The 21,272-nt window shown below is 38.0% G+C and overlaps 1 protein-coding gene across 1 annotated transcript in view; it reads left to right on the top strand.

Annotated features, from left to right (window-relative positions):
* Window positions 1-21,272, top strand: part of LOC130194073 (collagen alpha-1(XXIV) chain-like) — a 107,843-nt gene that overhangs the window by 62,568 nt on the left and 24,003 nt on the right. Inside the window, exons 25-39 of the mRNA XM_056414954.1 lie at window positions 1,516-1,569; window positions 2,913-2,966; window positions 4,453-4,506; window positions 4,975-5,028; window positions 8,763-8,816; window positions 10,388-10,432; window positions 12,298-12,342; window positions 14,858-14,911; window positions 16,066-16,119; window positions 16,236-16,289; window positions 16,581-16,634; window positions 18,515-18,568; window positions 18,947-19,054; window positions 19,726-19,779; window positions 20,478-20,585. Coding sequence (XP_056270929.1) covers window positions 1,516-1,569; window positions 2,913-2,966; window positions 4,453-4,506; window positions 4,975-5,028; window positions 8,763-8,816; window positions 10,388-10,432; window positions 12,298-12,342; window positions 14,858-14,911; window positions 16,066-16,119; window positions 16,236-16,289; window positions 16,581-16,634; window positions 18,515-18,568; window positions 18,947-19,054; window positions 19,726-19,779; window positions 20,478-20,585 — 900 coding nt within the window. The remainder of the gene's footprint in view (window positions 1-1,515; window positions 1,570-2,912; window positions 2,967-4,452; window positions 4,507-4,974; window positions 5,029-8,762; window positions 8,817-10,387; window positions 10,433-12,297; window positions 12,343-14,857; window positions 14,912-16,065; window positions 16,120-16,235; window positions 16,290-16,580; window positions 16,635-18,514; window positions 18,569-18,946; window positions 19,055-19,725; window positions 19,780-20,477; window positions 20,586-21,272) is intronic.

The following is a 21,272-nucleotide window of genomic DNA, read 5'->3' as shown; positions in this document are numbered from 1 at the left end:
AATAGCCTCTTGGCTAATAACTCTGGCACATTTACAGAAATGTTTTTATTAATGTCTCTTATCAAATAAACCAAAGAAGAAGAAAAAAAGGGAACAAATTATGGGAACATATCATTCTGCAAAGAGGAAGCTGTAGTCTGGCTTTAGTGGTTTGCCAGAATGACAATGGTCTGTAATGATACAGTTATATAAATATATATTATATATTATTACAGTTACACTGTTGTTGTTGTTGTTGTTGTTGTTGTGTATTTTATCATCAATTATTGCAAGACAATATTACAATATTATTCTATATAATATTCAAAACAGTAAGACTGAAAAGGTAAAGGTAGAAGAAAAAAATGGTTATATATTCCTATCCTAAATTATTATAATCAAATAAATCAGAAAATTAATACAAAACAAAGAAAAATAATATATAAAATTAAAAATAATATATATTTTTATATAAATGTATATATATATATATATCCACAAACATCTTCCATACGCATACATTTCAATCACAATAACCCTCAAAAATTGTTTTATAAATAATCCTTTTGAAAACCAAAAATTAGTTGACATTCTTATAACCATTTTAACGTTGTTCCATAATTGGACTCCTACAATAGAAATACATCTTCTTTTCATCTCTTTTGTAATTCAGTCCGGTTCTGATGCTTTAGGTCACACGCTGTGGTGCTGTGTACTTATTGTTGTGGCTTATTGTGATAAGTCTATTGTACTTTCCGCCGTTCCTCATACTTTCACTATATTTTCCCATGAGGTTACGTTACGTTTTGTTTTACTTTGACAGAAGCAAAATGTAAACACACTGATAGGATATCAAACTCCACTGTACAGCTGCCCTTTCTGGCACTGGGCCAGACCTCAGACCTGGTCACAGACCTCAGACCTGGTCACAGACCTCAGACCTGGTCCCAGGCCTCAGACCTGGTCCCAGACCTCAGGCCTGTGAATAATTCTTAAATAATAATCATAAGCCATGGTAACATGTGTCTTCTCCTTTTTTTCTCTCTTACTTTAAACTGAAGCAGGAATCATCTCGTTTGCACTGTAAGAACATTCTTTAAAAAAATATATTTATTTAAACATGTAATGCTTCCTTTTTAGTAGCATCTGTACAATTATGTTGTAAATAAAGCAACATTTTAACATTTTAAACCTGCAGGTTTGTTGCAAAATAACCACTGACGTACTTTCGACTCCTCTCCTCTACTCTTCTCCTCATCTACTCCTCTCCTCTCCTCTCTCTCCTCTCCTCTCTCCTCTCCTCTCCTCTCCTCTCATCTCCTCTTCTCTCATATCCTCTCCTCTTCTCTCACCCCCTCTCCTCTCATCTCATCCCCCTCCTCTTCTCTCCTCTCTTCTCTTCCCATCTCCTCTCCTCCCATCTCCTCTCTCCTCTTCTCTTCTCCTCTCATCTCCTCTCCTCTCATCTCATCCCCCTCCTCTTCTCTCATCTCTTCTCTTCTCCTCTCATCTCATCTCCTCTCCTCTCCTCTCCAGGGTCCACTGGGCGTCATTGGGATCGCTGGGCTAATGGGAGTTTCTGGTGAAAAGGTGAGGAGTGTGTTTTCTGTCAGTCAGCATCAGTCGGCTGCTTGTGATTGGCAGATCTCGGTAATTTGGCTTCAGGCCCCTGAGGGCCCGGATCACATGCTTTGATAAACACTCAACACATCAATAACAATGGAGTCAACGCCATGTCAGCATCACTTCCCCCTCACCATCCACTCCCCTGCAGAAGAAGTAAAAATGAATTCAGGAGATTCAGGATGCCACTCTGTCAGAAAAGTGTATTTCTTCCTGTTTGGTGTCATCTATACATTATTATTATTATTATCATTATCATTATTATTATTATTATTATTATTATTATTATTATTATTATTATATACATATAAACACTGGATCACTTTTTCACTTTAGACACTTTAATTTGTTGACTTTTTCTGCAATGAAAATACATTTAATTATAATTATATACTTTTATTATGTCTGTATATTTAATATTGCTATTGTATTTTTCTTACTATTTATTTCTATTACTCTCACTGCTGTGCACCTGCTGCTGTAATCCTGCAATTTCCCCACCGATGGACTAATGAAGGATTATCTTATCTGATCTTATACTACTGCATATGCAGTCATAACACATATGAATAAGAATATCACACACCAGCATACAGTCGAGTGAAAATACCCACGATGCATCTGGAGATGCCCCCGAGGCTTCATCCACTGCCTCGCTCTCAGATTAAAATACAATATTTCGAAGTGTCTCTGCAGCCGTCCTGCTTCAGTGACATTATTTCTTTTTGAAAGAAGAAGGCTGGATGTGAACTATTAAAGCCGTCCGCCCCGTCAGACTCTTGCTTGTCCTAAGCCCCGCCCCCCTCTCCCGGTTCAACCTGTCAACACCAGCCATACCTTGACAGCCACCCACCCACACACAAAAAACAAATTCCTTTCACATTGTATATTGTATAATAACAATCCCTGGATTCAACTTTTTTTTCTTCTTTTTCCCCAATTCAAAGCCTTCAAACTACTTTTTTTTTGTTTTAAACGTTTGATAGAAGTGCAAATAACTCAAAGTGTATATACGTGTACATGTCATGCATGTTGCACAGTTCCAGAGGGGTTACTCACACACGTGTTGTTGGAGTGGAGACCTTCTTTGGGGCTTTTTTAACGCAATAATGCCACCGACCGGGTTTTCCACTGCTGCTCGGCACTCATCCAGGTGTTAATCTAGCCTCCTGTATCGGAGAAGCCGCTCTCCAGTTTCATAGCTTTTTTTATTGGGACTTTTTTTTACGTGGTTAACTTTCAGGTCAAAGTTTAATCATCAGCTCTCTTACTGTGTTTCTTTTTTTTTCTTTCTTTCTTCTTCTTCTTAGGGCGACCGAGGGCCAGCGGGTCCAACGGGTCCGGTCGGGGAGAAGGGGCCACGGGTAAGTGCAGTCACACGAGGATGGACTGCATGTAGACCCCACAGTCATACTATACACAATATTACAAAAATCACAAATCAAAACCCACCTGTTCAAAACTGCTTTTAATGTATGATTATGTGCTCTGTACGTTCTTATTTGCTTTTATCGTTTGTTTTTATTGTAATTTTTAATGCATAACTTTTAGGATTTTTTAATTATGTGTTGTAAAGCGTCTTTGAGTACTATGAAAAGTGCTATAGAAATTGTATGTATTATTATTATTATTAAAAAACATTAAAATAAATCAGCAAAGCTATATCAGCCTATCATTAATACAGCTTTAAGACATAGTTCAGTTCACTAATGTCTCTCAGGATGATTAGTGTGACGCTGAACCACTGGAACATTTGGGCTGTAATCTTTGGCAGATGTTTTTTTTTTTAGCTAGACTGTTTATTTCAGACTCACATGGCCTTGAAGGTTTCACATTACTCTTACAGATCTTCATACTTCTGCTGTGTCTTATTGTCTTTTTTGCCCATAATGCTAAAAATAGGTATGAAAAAAAATACAGATTTTATTTCAGTGATTTTATTTAGATCACTCAATCTGGTTAAAAACAATATAGATGCTGTATTTAGATCTGTTAAAATACCTGTATCTAAGTTCTGGCTGTGATAAACAAATTATATATATATATATATATATCCACTAAGATGAGATAAATAAATCAAAGGAATGTTGTCTGCTTTTTAAATTTGTTTGCCCTAAATTGGTTGGGTTTGGTCACTTTAAAAAAAGATATTTCCAGGTTAATAGAGGGTTAATGTAAATGCAAAACATTAACCCACACACACTAATGTGGAAAATGTGTTTTCCTAAAATATCTGAAAAAATATTTTGATAGTATTGATTCATTGACCTACGGCTGCACTGGACTCAATGAATCAATACTATCAAAATATATTTTATATATTTATTTTGCATGAGAGAGGTTGTCCCTGAATGCCTCACTGTCCTGGGACCTTGGCTTAAACTCAACGTCTGTAGCTTTGGGCTACAGTCCTGACCTAGATGGCTCGCAGCCGGACTGATTGATTGGCTGGCTGGAAAAAAAAAGAGGATGACTAATTTGGTGGCTGCCAGGCCAGAATAGTTGGATGGTTATTTTTTGAAGCGATTAGCATTTCTTGGCAACGCCACTTTGTCTTCTTTTTTTTCATCGTGGCATTATTCCCAAGCAGATGATTACAAAATGAGAATGGGGGATGGGCCGCGCTGTAATGACAACCAGAGACCCAGCTGTCCCCCCTTTTGCCAGTGGTTCTTATTAATCATATTTTTAAGACAAACAGTCTCAGTCCACAGATGTTGCAGATGTATCAACACGTCACTGCACAGTCCTGCACTGCTGCTGGGCTTTTTGAATCCTCTGTCTAATGGTAACCATGCCGATACATCTCGTCTACCTCTTCATAATGCGTGTTATTTGTGTTGGTGTAAGGGCTATCCAGGGTTACCAGGAGGTCCGGGGGACATCGGCCTGCAAGGTGCAACCGTAAGTTTCCTCCCCTCCTCAACAATGTTAAAAATATCGTTTTATAATGTATTATAATACATATTTGCATTGAAAGTAATCTTTTTTTTACTCCTTCCAATGGAGCTGCAGCTTTTCATTATTTTAGGATGAGTATTCCACTGGTTATTCCATCAAATAATCAAATAATTGGATAGAAGATTTATGTTTTAATCCACTAACTCAAGTTTATTGAGGGATAATTTCAACCCAACGTTGAACATCTCCACATATTCATATTGTGCATATCAGTTTATGTAACCAGTGTGTCCTAAATGGTTGTTCAGGAAGCCTTCGTAATGCATCCTCTAGTATTGACATGGGCTGAAAGATGCATTGAGTAAATATGCACATTGTATTTCATATTTTGTCTAACTGCACTATGCCAAAGAAAATCCTAAATTACTACATTTTTCCAATCTTTATTCGCTCTTTGCTTTTTTCTCCCAGGGTCCACAGGGGCAGAGGGGTACTCCAGGCATCGCTGGGCCAAAGGGCCGGAGGGTAAGAGCAACCTTTACCTTTGAGATATGGAATATGTACACTACCGTTCAAAAGTTTGGGGTCACCCAGACAATTTCGTGTCTTCCATGAATTATTTATCAAATGAATTGAACATTTCATGGAACATATAGTCAAGACATTGACAAGGTTAGAAATAATGATTAATATTTGAAGTATTCATTTTGTTCTACAAACTTCAAGCTCAAAGGAAGGCCAGTTGTATAGCTTATATCACCAGCATAACTGTTTTCAGCTGTGCTAACATAATTGCACAAGGGTTTTCTAATCAGACATTAGTCTTCTAAGGCGATTAGCAAACACAATGTACCATTAGAACACTGGAGTGATAGTTGATGGAAATGGGCCTCTATACACCTATGGAGATATTTCATTAGAAACCAGACGTTTCCACCTAGAATAGTCATTTACCACATTAACAATGTAGAGAGTGTATTTTTGATGAATGTTATCTTTATTGAAAAAACAGTGCTTTTCTTTGAAAAATAAAGACATTTCTAAGTGACCCCAAACTTTTGGACGGTAGTGTATATGAGCTTACATAAACGCCACAACTCACGGAAACGTCACTCATCAAATCTCTCGGACGTCTGTTTTGCAGCTAAAGTTCCTCAAACTCAAAGTTTAAAGCAAATGAATGTGATTTTTTCCCCCGCTTGGCTCCTCCAGCCTCCTTCTAGGAATGAATTTATAACTGTTTCATAAGCCTCGGCAATCTGAATGCTGACAGACATTATGGTAATGAGTCAAATTGATTTTGGAGAGGTAATGCTGGTGAGACACCGTGTGGCTGAGAGGGGAATGACACCTTCGGGTGAGGAATAAGAATAAGAATATACACTTTTATTAATCCCCAAGGGGAAATTAGTTCTCTGCATTTAACCCATCCTTAGTTATTACAGTGAAGCTGCGGTGGGCGGAAGCAACAACTGGGGGGTTGGGGTTGCCTGCAGGGACACTTCGACTTGCAACTAATGGGGAGAGCGGGGATCGAACCCACAACCCTGCGGTTGCAGGACAGCCCTCTTACCCCACTGAGCTAAAGCCGCCCCAAAGGCGAAGAGCATCTCAAATGAGATGCAACTCAGAGATAGACTGTGTGTGTGTGTGTGTGTGTGTGTGTGTGTGTGTGTGTGTGTGTGTGTGTGTGTGTGTGTGTGTGTGTGTGTGTGTGTGTGTGTGTGTGTGTGTGTGTGTGTGTGTGTGTGTGTGTGCGTGTGTGTTGCGTGCGTGCGTGCGTGCGTGCGTGCGTGCGTGCGTGCGTGCGTGCGTGCGTGCGTTGCCTGCTTAGGTAAGCCAAATTAAATAGTTTTCATTCAAGAGAAGCTTAAATGATGGAATAAAATAGATATATTTGGTCAACTTGTCCAATTTGTTTAATTTTACATTTTAAAAAGCACAGAAGCATAAACAATATAGAAATACTCAATCCAAGTTTTTATTCACCTTTTTTCAGTTATTGTCTAATACAATATGGTAGTTATCTCTGTAACACTATATACTAAGGAAATGTAGTTGTATTTCCTAAACAGTGGCCAAAGGACACGACCAAGAAACAATGTACATGCAGCTATGAATATAAATGTTCACCACATTAATATTGAGTTATTTTTCAATGCTACACGACTAAAGCTAATGCGAGACGACGGAGGAGGAACGCTAACAAGCCGACGTAGGGCTTCCTGATACCACACGACTTCCTACACGTCGTCACGTATCCATGAGTTATGTCCAATCCGCCTAGCAACACTCACACATGGCGGCACTTAACTTGCCACGGCCCGCGTTGTTTACTGTGATCCATACACGTGTCAGTCTGTGGTCGCATTTCCTGTCTGGCTTGAGGTAAAATGTAGTTACCCTCACCCCCCACACCCCCACCTCCTCGTCCGTGGTGCGTCTCCATTGAGATCACGGACCAATGAAAATTGTGACGGTTAATCATTTGAAGCAAAGTCACAATATGTTCACCCTGCTCGCTTTTGTTTTTTTGGGAAAAAAATTCATAAACACTGTTCCTCTCTCAACAAAACTCTGCCTGCACTCCTGAAGCTTTTCAGATTCCATCGTATCATTTAAATTACATCTGCACTGCACTTTGTGACACTTTGTCTGTGATAAGTGCAAAAAATACATCAACTTTACTTACTTATTTACTTATTTACTTATTTACTGATTTACTTCCTTCCTTATTTACTTCTTTCCTTCCTTACTTTCTTACTTATTTCCTTCCTTCCTTATTTACTTCTTTCCTTCCTTACTTTCTTACTTATTTACTTCCTTCCTTATTTACTTCCTTCCTTATTTACTTACTTACCTACTTCATTATTTACTTCCTTACTTCCTTATTTACTTCCTTCCTTCCTTATTTACTTACTTACTTATTTACTTCCTTCCTTATTTACTTCTTTCCTTCCTTACTTTCTTACTTATTTACTTCCTTCCTTATTTACTTCTTTCCTTCCTTACTTTCTTACTTATTTATTTAATTACTTACTTACTTATTTACTTCCTTCCTTATTTACTTCTTTCCTTCCTTATTTACTTACTTATTTACTTCCTTCCTTCCTTATTTACTTCCTTCCTTATTTACTTACATACCTATTTCCTTATGTACTTCCTTACTTACGTCCTTATTTACTTCCGTACTTACTTCCTTACTTCCTTCCTTCCTTACTGCCTTACTTATTTGCTTCCTTCCTTCCTTACTGCCTTACTTATTTCCTTCCTTCCTTCCTTACTGCAGTGTGTCGATAGGAGATTAACCTCAGGATGCAACATAAAAGGAAGCTAAATATAAAGATTATCACTTCGCCCGACGCCGAGATTGGAAAGCCAATCAGCGTTGAGCTGCCCCTCCGTTGGTGAATCTAACTGCTGCTGCTCTAGTGGCGCAGGAAGAGACGGTTATTCAGACGTAGAGGTTGAAAGTCACCGAGCTGTGTGAGCCTACGGGTGATGTCATGTATAAATATATATAATATATTAATGTTATGAACCCAAACACGAGGGCGTTAGATTTTCCGACGTTTGTGGGACGTCCTCAACAAGTATGAAGCAGAACTCGTGGTCATTTCCTCCGTGGTGGATGAAGGAAATGATAACTGTTTCCACGGAGATAAGCCCCGCCCCCTCTAGGGCGCGAATGAAGCGAATGAGGCGAAAAGCCACTAATAGTGAAGCGAGTATATTCGCAATGCTTCTGGTGTGAACGCAGCATGACAGTTAACTAATTAGGAATAATCAGTGAAACACTGACAGGGGTAGACCACGGGTTACAGGAGCATCGGTCACGTGACAGAAACGACGCCTCGATGAGCTTTAAACCAAGATTGGAGATAGGGATGAGAGAGAGAGAGAAAGAGAGAGAGAGAGAGAGAATAAAAAGTCAGACTGAAGACAAAATAGGAACCGATCGAGAGCCATCAAAGAACGAGGTGTAAGATAGGGGAGGCGAGATGGACTCAACAGATAGGCTGGATGTGAAAAGGTCCTGGAAGAGTGGGCGGGGCCTCGGGTCGTATTCACAGATGTGTATCTGTCCCACTACCTGTGTGGCGGTGACATCGATGGAATGTTCTAGGGAGTGAAGAAAATACTGAATAATGACTGTTTTCGGTGCTATTCCCGAGCTATCTGTATATATGAATATCAACCAATTGTGTGAGATGACGCTCATTCTTCTTTGAGTGATGACATGTGTGTCTTTCGCATAGGGGCCCCTGGGTCCAGATGGCCCACTGGGAGAACCGGGCCCTGAAGGCACCAAGGTAAAACATGCACGCCACCCGGTGTGAAACATCACCGTGTACATGAGGAGAGAGGATGAAAGTATGGACACTTTTGATTGGATGAAAGTATGGACACTTTTTTTGATTGAATTTTTTTGATTGGATGAAAGTATGGAAACTTTTTTGATAGGATTTTTTGATGAGATAAAAGTATGGACAATTTTGATTGGATGAAAGTATGGACAGTTTTTATTGAATGAAAGTAAGGACACTTTTTATTGGATGAAAGTATGGACAATCTTTTTATCTGATTTTTTGATAAGATAAAAGTATGGACAATTCTGATTGGATGAAAGTATGAACTATTTTTTTTTCATTGGATTTTTTTATTTTGCAACATATAGGTCCATCCTCCTGTATAGTAGCCACAGTATTACAACTGAAATGGCTGATCACCGCTTCAGTGAAATGATTTCTTACATCATTATATTATTTCTTTAGTCCATCCAAATATTTCCAAAATGTGTAATTTGTTCTGTTTTTTGGGGATTTTTTCCTGATCCGATTTGTGGTACTGAGATGTCTTATATGTAGAGTGTAATTATTATGGCTCGTTTTATTTCTTTCTTTATGTTTTTTATTTATTAATTAATTTTAATAGTATGTATTACTTACTTTTAATGTGCTGTACTGTAGCTTCGCATTGTGTGTATTTTGTCTTACCACATACAGGACTGTCTCAGAAAATTAGAATATTGTGATAAAGTTCTTTATTTTCTGTAATGCAATTAAAAAAACAAAAATGTCATGCATTCTGGATTCATTACAAATCAACTGAAATATTGCAAGCCTTTTATTCTTTTAATATTGCTGATTATGGCTTACAGCTTAAGAAAACTCTAAAATCCTATCTCATAAAATTTTAATATTTCCTCAGACCAAGTAAAAAAAAGATTTATAACAGCTGAGTGTTTGTCAAGGCTCAGGAAACCCTTGCAGGTGTTTCGAGTTAATTAGACAATTCAAGTGATTTGTTTAATACCCTACTACTATACTTTTTCATGATATTCTAATATTTAGAGATAGGATATTTGAGTTTTCTTAAGCTGTAAGCCATAATCAGCAATATTAAAAGAATAAAAGGCTTGCAATATTTCAGTTGATTTGTAATGAATCCAGAATGCATGACATTTTTGTTTTTTTTATTGCATTACAGAAAATAAAGAACTTCATCACAATATTCTAATTTTCTGAGACAGTCCTGTATACTGTTTTAGTGTGTCTTATCCTGTACTGTTTGTTATTGTTTTATGTTTATTATTGTTATGTTTGTTATTGTTTTCTGTTTATTATGGTCTGTCAAGGGACTACAGATGCACATTAGTTGTTTTGCTACAATCTGGTACAGAGCATCAATTGGTGACAGTTATGTTTTTAACTGTACAAGGTCCCTTTTAAATAAAAATAATAATAATAATAATAATAACAATAATAACAATAATAATAATAATAATAATAATAATAATAATAATAAGGCCCCTTTGAGGTGAATTTGTGATTCTGGGCTATACAATATAAACTGAATTAAATTGAATACCTTTCCTTTGCAGGGTGAAAGGGGCGACGTTGGACCAAAAGGAGAGGCAGGATTCATAGTAAGTCGTCCTTTAATTAATATGCAGACTTTCTTTTTTTGTGTCTATCGTCTGATACTATCTCATGTTAGAGAAAGACAGGAAAAGAAGCAAAGCACATCAAATAACAAGCCGCAAAGTTTACACTCGGAAGTATTAGACGTACTTGTAATGCATCTGCTGCGTGGTTATGATGATGATACTGTAATTTGAATCCGTAACACATTTACGGATGAAGACTTCAGGCTCCGAAAGAAACGAGAAGACTTAATTTGTGTTTACCCGCGTTCATCTAATGCCAAGAATAATCAGTCATAAATAAAGAGACATGATCCTGAACCCTTTGAAGGTTAACATGCGCATTACTTCTGAAGATGCACTCTCACCTCATGGAAAAAGACGTCAGCACATCTAGCGAAACCCTCGGGCTTCTGTAAAAGCTCGTGAGGCTTTAATCAGTTTCTTTTGGCAGAGTGGGCCTTTTGTCTTTTCACCGCTGTGTCACGTTATAATCAGTTATTATGCACCGCTGCCATCTTTTTGAGAAGAACCCTGAGCTATATATCAGCTGAGGAGCAGCAGATAAATACCAGACATGCACTGTGTCTTTAACGGGTCTGCTTAGATCTTCAGGTTTGCCTCTAACGCCGTTTTAATAAGTGCAATACGCTTTTTTCCCAAATGTGTACATCAAGTATATCAGCACAGTCATGTTCATGCAGAATGTATCCATGAAAAACATGTTCATCTCGATATGTATTAATATTTCCACATGTCGTTCAGACAATTGATAACCCTAACCCTTTTTAGGGTAATGTATCAATATGTTTTTCTTATTTTTTTCTTATTTTTTATTGAACGTATGCATCAATTCAAATATTTACACATGTCTTTCAGACAATTGATAACCCTAACCCTTTTTTAGGGTAATGTATAAATATTTACACATGTCGTTCAGACAATTGATACCACGTGTGAAGATTCTCAGATGATGCCCAATTGTCTGAACGACATGTGTAAATATTATATGATAATTGATGCATACTTTCAATAAAAGATTATTTAAAAAATAAGAAAAACATGTTCATCAATCAGATAGATAGATTTTAAGTAAACACAAAAAGGGGGAGGTTCAGCAGGTGTTTCCTTTTACATTTTAAAACTTATGCTTTTCATTTAGAGCTGAATTTTATGTAAGAGTGAAATGCATTTTTTAAATTTTTTATTAAGAAATATGGATTTAATTTTCTTCCTGTGTATGTGAGCCTCCTTTTAGCTGACAGAAAAACATATATATATTTAAAATTAACTACCATTGTAAATCATTCTCAAGTAATATTAATACGGAAATAGTTTCCACAAGGTTGCCGGTTCGATTCCCGCTCTCTCCATTGTCTAAGTGTCCTTGAGCAAGGCACTGAACCCTTCACTGCAAGCCCACTGCTCCTTAATAACTCAGGATGGGTCAAATGCAGAGAAGAATTTCCCCAATAAAGGGATCAATAAAAGTGTACATTTATTTTCCTTCAAATTATTTTTATTGTCATGTATAATATTTCACAATGAATCATCAAAAGAATGACGTGGCCATATTTCACTGCCTGTCGCAGACAATATCGCTCAATTATCCTCATAAAGCTTAAAGGGCTTTCATAACGTCGTACTTTAAACAAAACGTTATGTTCTACGAGCTGATGAAAGTTATAGGTTCAAATATCTTTTGATGGCTTTTGTCATATGTCCAAGAAATTAACCAGAAAATCTCATTATTTGAAGTGGTGCTTCCGCAGAAAGGGAAAATTAGTATGTTGCCAATATCTTTTTCCCAAAAATATATTGATTTAAAGTGTTTGGTAATCATTTAAATAAAGATTTCTCCTCTGAAGGGCAAAGCTGGCAGTCGAGGAGCGAGAGGCCAAGCGGGGAAGAATGTAAGTAAACGTTTTACTGGATGCTGACTTGTCTCCTTCAGAGCTTTTAATTATCCTCTTCCCTTCATCAAGAAAGCATCGCTATGATTACAGCGCACGCCGTGCTCCCGTAAAACATTTCCACGTCCTCCTTTGACCCGGCGATGCATGTAATTATGACTTTTTAAGAGTGCAGACGTATAAAGTCACGAAGAGGAAATTGTCATCGTTAAAAAAAAAAAAAGGCACTGTGTGCACTTTTTTTGTCTCTCCAAGAACAATCAAAACAAATGTGCATCTGTTAATCTTATTCAACAGGTGTGTGAGGTTAGCGTTCACCACATTGTTCAAACATAAGCAAAAACTCATTTCCTGCCTCATAAATAAACTAATTATGAGTAATGATTAATATACTTTATGTGGGAATGTAACACTGTTCATAATGCTTCACAGTTTAGACGAGCCATTCATATGTTTTAATGAAAATACTGTGACCACAGATATGTGTGCAGTATGGAGCAGAGGACATTCATTGTACAGTTGAAAGAATAAAGAATAAAAAGAATAAACTTATCAGCACCCTCTAGTGGACAAATCATGTAATGGAGAAAACAAACATCAATGGCATTTCTAACCCTAACCCTATCCACTGAGATTTGGGACAATACCAATATATCCAGGTAAATAATGGTTCATGATATCAGCTAGCGGATGTATTGGTCAGGACGTTATCAACCTCAGAGGACACACATTATTATTATTATTATTATTATTATTATTATATATATATATATATATATAAATATATATATATATAAGATTGAATATATTTAAATATATTTATATATATAAATATATATATATATATAAGATTGAATATATTTATATATATATCTATATATATTATAGTACCACACAACAGACAGTTTGGCACCATTTTTCCTGCAGACTCTCGTATAGTTTTTCTATTTTTACCATGAAGAAAATGCTGAACGGTCGATTTTTTTAATATGCTATTTAATTTCGAAAGAATGCCATAACTGATGTTGCACAGATGGTAGAAATATGTACAACAACAAAACACGATCCAAAACATATTCAAAACGCTGATTTAAGTGGGCTGTCAAATAGTCAAATGGGGATTATTATGTATCCACAGTATGTATCTGTTAGTTTCATCCGTTTATGGCACGATTCCCAGTCAGGCTAAAAAGCTCCTCCACCTGCATGTCTAACCCGGCGTGGCATTCACTTGTTTGGAACTTTTTTTCTGCTGACAAATGAGCTGCTCCTCACATTCTTTAATCACGTTTTTGGCTTCACATTTGACATTTCAAGAGGTTTTTTGAAATTACTCTGACACACAAATACACACATTGTGTACTCGCTCCCTCCAATGAGCCATCTGGGCATCATCCACACACATAGCCGTGACTGGTTGCGACCTGTCCTCCTGCTTGATGTTCAATGAAGATCCACCGCCTCCTCAAAACGTTGCCCATTACACACTTATCAATAGAGTGTGTAATGGGCAGCGTTTTTACATTCTCCACCTCTGGACTCATAGCGCCATCTTGTGTTTGATGAAAAAAATAAAGAAAAGCTCCATCAAAAGCTACATACACATGTTGACCATTGAATTTCCATGACTTTTAACCAAAATGTCCATGATTAAACATTTTGTGAAATCTTGATATACCTTAAATGAAACAAAAAAATGAGAGACAATAGTTTGATTAAAAGAATACATTTAATATTATTTATATACATGTTTATTCTTTTAATCAAACTGCGTCAATGAACAAATGAATACAAAACATTTCCATGACTTTTCCAATATTTTACTTGTCCAGGCCTGGAAATTTAAAAAAATTAAATTTCATGACTTTTCCAGGTTTTCCATGACCGCACAAACCCTGACTACAGATTTTTGTCTCCCTAAAACCGTGGAAATATTACTTTCAACACTAGCGGTGTTGCCAATTGCTCTCGCTGGCTCTTTACATAATTACGTGACCCGTGAGAAGATTTCGATGTTTTTCCCGCTCTTTTATTTTGCCTTGTTTTCATTTGATCCAGCAGCTATCTCTTAAACGTCTCAAGCTGTGTGAATAAGGTGTTTCTGGATCAATTTATATCTATATATATTTGTATTTTGAGCGTTAGATTGTACTGTTTCACGATAGAGTTTAAAAACCAATTAATTCTCCAGCTAACGGTTAACGCTACTGAATTCTTTTGCTATCTCGTGAACTTTTGGAACATATATTTCTGCATCGAATTAGGCTGTCTCGTCTAAACACGGTACTACAAAAAACCAAAGCCAAATCCTTTTGTATTGCATCAAATAAATCCTGCCTCGTGTCTCGAGGGCATGAAGGCAACACTGACATATTCATCCCTGTTATCACGCTTGTGGTTACGTTGATTTTGATGGTTTCTGATAACGATGAGAAGAGCCAAGCTTTCTATTTGATCCTTTTTTTCTCCGTGATGACACAACTGATTGCGGCTGCAATCCACTGTGTGTTTCCAGGGTAACGCAGGTATTCCCGGCAGCACCGGGGAGATGGGACCCCACGGTGAACCCGTAAGTACGCCGTCTTCCAACGCTTCACTTTGACGTGCTTGTTTCAGGAAACTACGGACAAACGCAACATTTTTTTAAAAGGCGACTTGTCCGCAATCTATGCGACCGTTCACAAGTTTGGGGTCACGTAGAAATGTCCTTATTTTTCAATGAAAAGCACTGTTTTTTTAATGAAGATGACATTAAATTAATCAGAAATACACTCTATACATAGTTAATGTGGCAAATGATTATTCTCTGGTTTTTAATTAAATCTCTAAATAGGTGTATAGAGGCCCATCTCCAGTGTTTTAATGGTACATTGTATTATCGCCTTAGAAGATAGAAAACCCTTGAAAACCCTTTTTATGTGAGCGCAGCTGAAAACAGTTATGCTGGTGAGAGAAGCTATAAAACTAGCCTTCCTTTGAGCCACATATTTGAATAACAACATTAATGTTTCAAATAAAAATCATTATTTCTAACCTGGTAAATGTCTTGACTATATTGTATATTAATTTTGTATTCATTTGATAAATAAAAGTGTGAGTTTTCATGGAAAACACCACATTTTCTGGGTGACCCCAAACTTTTGAACGGTAGTGTATAACGCATCTTTACTCTTGCAAAAGATATTTGTGAGAAAGGGTTTCTCAAACTCCTCTCCAATTTACTTATTAAGCGAAATTAAACATATTTGAGAGGTGAAACAAGTTATTTAGATTTGACTAAATGACGATGTTCCGCACACCTTTAAGCAGTACATACACCTTGGGCATCCCTTCCTGGATTAGTGGTTCAAGTTCTGGATTTTCCTAGAAAATCCGCCAACCCTTTAGGAACATAAAGAATGTCAAACAATCCGATACAAATATTTATTAGGGTGGGACGTTCCAATAACAGTGGAGGCACGGTTTATGTTATGCGATGTGTTTCATCTTGCCTTTGGCTGGTCTTCAATTTGACTCCAGGCACTCTCAGCTCTCCGCTCTACTCTACAGACTTAAACATTCATGTTTTTGTTTGGCCATTATATGCTCGACTTGTATATTATGTCGTACTGGTGTTTTATTACCCGATTTACTGAATCTAACAAATCCAATGCTGTTATGATTGTATAATTTGACTGCTTAAAGCTGCTTAAGGCATCCTATGATGGGTTCATTTTCTTTCAGGGACCAAGAGGACCTTCTGGAGAAGCTGGACCTGATGGAGAGCATGGACCCGAAGTACTTTTCATTAAGAATTAGTTCACATAAATCAATTTATTAAGAAAGGATTGGGCTTTTTTAATAGTATAACTTAAATATGACTCATTCCCATTTGTTTTTCATCTTCTTTTCAGGGTGGGCCTGGTGCTGAGGGGGAACTGGGTGCCATCGGAGAGCCGGGGTCAAAAGTCAGTACGACCGTGTCGTGTTTTTTTGCAACCACTCCTCCCGCCTGAGAACACATTAGTCACGTGGGGGCTTCAGTCCCTACCCCCTCTGCAGCAATGTGAACAATATGTGACCTCGCTCAGATAATTTGCCATAACTGTAACCTTGTAACAGCGGCTCATTGTCAAGTCTAACTTGGCCCCAGTTTCAAGTATCAGTGGTTGGTTTAAACGTCTGCGAGTGTGCGTGCACAGATGAGTGTGTTTGACCTCCAGACAGCCCCCTCTTTGGTTTGTTTTGTGTCCCTGCAGGGTGAGATCGGGCCTCCAGGAGCTGAAGGGGAGCAGGGACAGGAGGGAACAAGTGTGAGTAACTCCAAACATCCCACTAATCCCTTCCTTCCTTGTGTTTTGAGGACAATGTCTAATCCCCTCTAGCCCGAGGACAGCAGAACAATGGACTATATAAATAGCACGGTCTCATCATCATACTGTTTACTAGACTCAACACCCTTTAACAAGGTGACTCAAACTCTCTGTGATCAAGCCAACATGGCATTCTTTTACTCACTTCAGTTGACTGGAGGAAGGAAGATAAAATAAATCAGATGATGTCTGAGAAACTGTCCATATGGTCCTTAGGAATTATTTTTATCTCAATCCAACTGTCTACAGTCAGTTGGATTAAAAACATGCTTTATCTCTCTTTCATACATGTGTTCCCAGAGCAAGAACGTTTTTGTTTGTTTATTAGTCACTGAAATTGTCCTTATACAACGGGGATTTATTAAATCGTTTCCACTGTGTCTCTATCTCTCTTATTTTGTGTAATATAACTTAAAGAGTAACTTAACAGAGACACACTGGCGCTGTTCACGGCCCAGTGACGTCACTGTTTTGGTGGAATACCGGATGTAGTCAGAAGTGAAACTGCCTCGAAACATTAAACCGGACATTCAGAGCGTAAACATAGGGTGACCAGACGTCCTCTTTTCCCCGGACATGTCCTCTTTTTGAGACCTAAAAAATGCGTCCGGCAGGGATTCCAAAAACGTCCGGGATTTTGCTTCGTCGGATATTTGTGTTTCTCTGGGTCTTTCGCAAACTAGTATTTACCCCTTACATGTTTTGGAAATGGTATCTCCCTTACGTTCCACCTTCTTGCGCGAGCTCTGACGGTATAGAGAACAGTCATTGGTCGACCGATCTCAGGGTTGCCAGATACACGATAATTATCCTCAAAATAAGACCATTTTGAGCCTTTGGTACGATACTTCACCATCTCCAATCTGGCAACACGGAGCACCTTGCCGCCTCCACTAGTTTTGTTTTACATTTGCACTTTGCAGTTTTGTTAAAGTTCAATAAATAGATGTTAATTTTGTCATTTGTGTCATTTTTGTCATTTCATTTGTGACATTTGTATGCATTCACATGGTCATGGTGCGGCATGCTATACACCCTCCGTGTAGGATATTACCCCCTCCAACAGATGGTCTTGCACTTGACTGGTGATTTTAAGTTTTTTTTAATAATTCCCAAAACCAACGTAAGAGCTGTGTACAAATGCACAACACGATAATTAGGTGTTAGCTTACTCTTCGTTAGCATTAGCTAATATAATACACACATAAATCCAATAGTTATGCTAATGGCCTTAAAACATTCACACTTATTACATTCATTATAATTTAAACTAAGTGTGTGCCTCTACGGGGGGAGTGCTAAAACCTTAACCATCTTTGTTTTGTATTTACAATCGGACATATTTTCCGTAACCGTTAACATTAAACTGCGCATAATGCAACTTCCGTTTTAACTTCACGGGCCGCCTTCAAAATAAAAGCATCTTCTCTCAAAACAGGAAACGAGACGCATGTTGCTCAAGGCTGTCAAAAATATGGAACAAAAAAAAACTAAGCCAACACACACATGGGGTTACTTACAATCTGTTTGCTAAGTTGCTGTTTTGTTATAACAAGCTTTGTTATCCGTGCTTTTTTGGCAAGACGACATTTGTAAACGACAATTGAAAACTTTAACTTGCTGTCAGTTTTCTTATTGTTTACATGTTTTAATCTTATTACGCCTTCCATTGTTATATTGCTCGGGTTTATTGTGCAGTATTTGCACATCCTATCTGCCATCACAGAGACAATAACAATGTCCCCGTTGTCACAGTATATATATATCACATTTTACAAAAGTGAAGAAGCTTTGTTGTTTTGTTGTTGTTGTTGTTGTAGGGTGTTCCTGGTCCCCCTGGGGAAGATGGCCCTCAAGGAAAAGATGGAGCCAAGGTAAACACAACAAGACAGTCTTTGTTCACGTAACGTCACTCTTTTCTTCAAAAAAATCAAGCCTGTAGACAAAATAAGCGATGGATTAATATTAATATTTAGCAGATATAACAACAATAATGTGTGGTTTCTTGCTTTTAGGTCAACAAAGAGAATAGTTAAGAATTATTCAAAGTGACTTCAAGTCATACTCTGAATATCACCACAATACACTTAGAACACCAATCCACCCAATGGCACGCTACATTTAAATGGGTTATAAATTCTGACCTATTGACCTGTCTCTGTATGTCATGTGAAAATAACAAAAATACTAATTTAATGGTCTTTCACTGTTTTTTCGCTGGCTGTCTGCCTCTCTTCCTCTGTGCCTATCAGGGTGAGACTGGTGAGCGTGGGCCAATCGGAGAGCCCGGGGACAAAGGATTAGAGGGAGAGCCTGGACCCCTAGGACTACCTGGAGGGCCTGGCAAACAGGGCTTTCGCGTAAGTATATTTTTATGTCTCCAAACCGTTTGACAAAAAAATGACCGTCGCAGAAAATGACATTGAGAAAAGACACACTTGCGTCCAGCTAAATTTGAATAGTTATTTATGTGAGAGCTAACAAGAGATCGATGGATCATAAGCATACAGCTGATGACACATGGGAGTTTTCTTCTGCTCCGATGTAAGGTCAAAGGTCAGGGATGTCGTATGTGTCCAGATTGTAAAGGAGGAACATTTGAGATTTTTGATATTGGGCTATATAAAATAAACTTAATTTAATTAAATAGAAAATAAATCAAACACGTAATACTTTATATTCTCGCAACTGACTGAGCTGATCATACAAAAGTGCTCTGAACCAAACCCTGCTCTTGTGTCCCAGTAGGGGGCGGCCTTCTCTTTAACACAGCCTCTCTCGTAAAAGTCCCAAAGTCATGTGATTGTGGATGTTCAGATCCAGATTTATGGACGGGTGTTTAAGGGGCAGGAAGGTCACAGGGGTCAGGAAAGGAAGACAGATTCAGGGCACACATACAAAGCTCTGTAAAAACAAGCAGGTGAGCTGATAAAGCTGGTAGACATTTTTAATCATGTCTGTCATCAATGCCTCTTGTTATAGAATACATGTTGTAATGTCTGTGGGTAATCATTTCATGCGTCTCCTACAGGGGCCAGAAGGAAAACTAGGGCCACTCGGGAACAGAGGACGGCACGGGAAGAAGGTAAGGACCTGGTTCACCACCATCTTTGTTCTCCATTAGGAGGACCTACGTCTAAGAGGACATAGACCAAGCTCCTTTGGCGTTCAGGTGGTTCCCAGAGAACTAGAACATCTCTTTTAGAAAGAAGAAATAACTGCAACCAGCATTCAAGACCACTGTCCTGAAGCGCCCGATGGATTTATGTGACGATACGACAGAATGAATGCTTCATGCCGTCAAAGGAGGTTGAGTGCTAACTTTCAACTTAAAAGGATTTTCTCCATATTGGCATATTTCTTTTTTTTTCTTCAGATTAGATTAGATAGATTAGATATTCCTTTATTAGTTCCACAGTGGGGAAATTTCAGGATCACAGCAGCGGGTGCACATTAGAGCATTAATATAAAATTAAAATAAAACACAATAACAAGACTAAAATACTAAAATACTAGAGGAAACAAAAATATATATATATATATGTTGATTTTTATATATTTATTATATATTTATATATAATAAAAATAAAACACAATACCAACACTAAATTCTAATCCTAAAATACTATAGAGGAAACAATATATATATATATATACAAATACACAAGGCAGTGACCAAAGTGAATAATTTCCAGCAGGTTAAAGTGACCAGGAAAATTAAATTTTAATAATTTGTAATAATTTTGTAATAATCCCCCCATTGACAATCTGTTTTCTTTCCAGGGAGAGAGAGGTCCTCCGGGGCTCGTCGGGGAGATCGGCACCCGGGGAGACGTCGGCCAGCCGGGCGAGCTCGGGCTGAAAGGAGCCCGGGGGACGCGAGGCACACCCGTGAGTTCAGCTTCTTCCTCTGTTTCCTCTCACTTAATCCGTTAGCTATGTCTCTGGATTATATGTTTGAGGTGTGGAGAGTATCTCAGGCTGACCACCGGGGGGCAGTGTGTATTAGTGTGGCAGGTAGTTTATATTTGGGGCACAGGTGTAACTGATGTACGGGTAATGATGTATGGGTATGTATTAGTATATATATATAGTTATTGTGAAATGTAATTAAAAGGGAACCTCACCAGAAAGCCACAAATGGCCTGGAATCTCTTCTTAAAAGCGAGTAAAGAACAGGCTCTTGAGTGGCCGAGGATGGAAATCGGTCACCACACCTGTCCCAGTGTCCGACTGAACAGTTTCGAACAGATGACTGATTATAAAGATCCACTGAGGTAACATTTAGAAGAAGGAAAAAAAAAGTAGTGCTAATAATTTGTCTTATTAAATGCAAAAAAAGACATGACATGTATTTGATTGGCAGCAGCTGGCAGGAGTCACACTGTGGAGGATGAGATTATGCAAATAAAAGGTGTAGTTTACATTGTTATGGGCTAGAAAAGGATAGAAAAGGACCACACCGGCATCGGACTGGACCGCAGCGACACGCAGGGGCTTTTACATGTAACGTGATGCATCTAAGCTGATAATTAGCAACACATTCCTCAGTGTATACTATATTTAAAAAATAAGTCA

The sequence above is a fragment of the Pseudoliparis swirei genome, chromosome 5 (assembly GCF_029220125.1).
Source record: "Pseudoliparis swirei isolate HS2019 ecotype Mariana Trench chromosome 5, NWPU_hadal_v1, whole genome shotgun sequence".
NCBI lineage: Eukaryota > Metazoa > Chordata > Actinopteri > Perciformes > Liparidae > Pseudoliparis > Pseudoliparis swirei.
The sequence above is the reverse complement of the archived record's forward strand: the minus strand, read 5'-3'. Positions and strand labels throughout refer to the sequence as shown.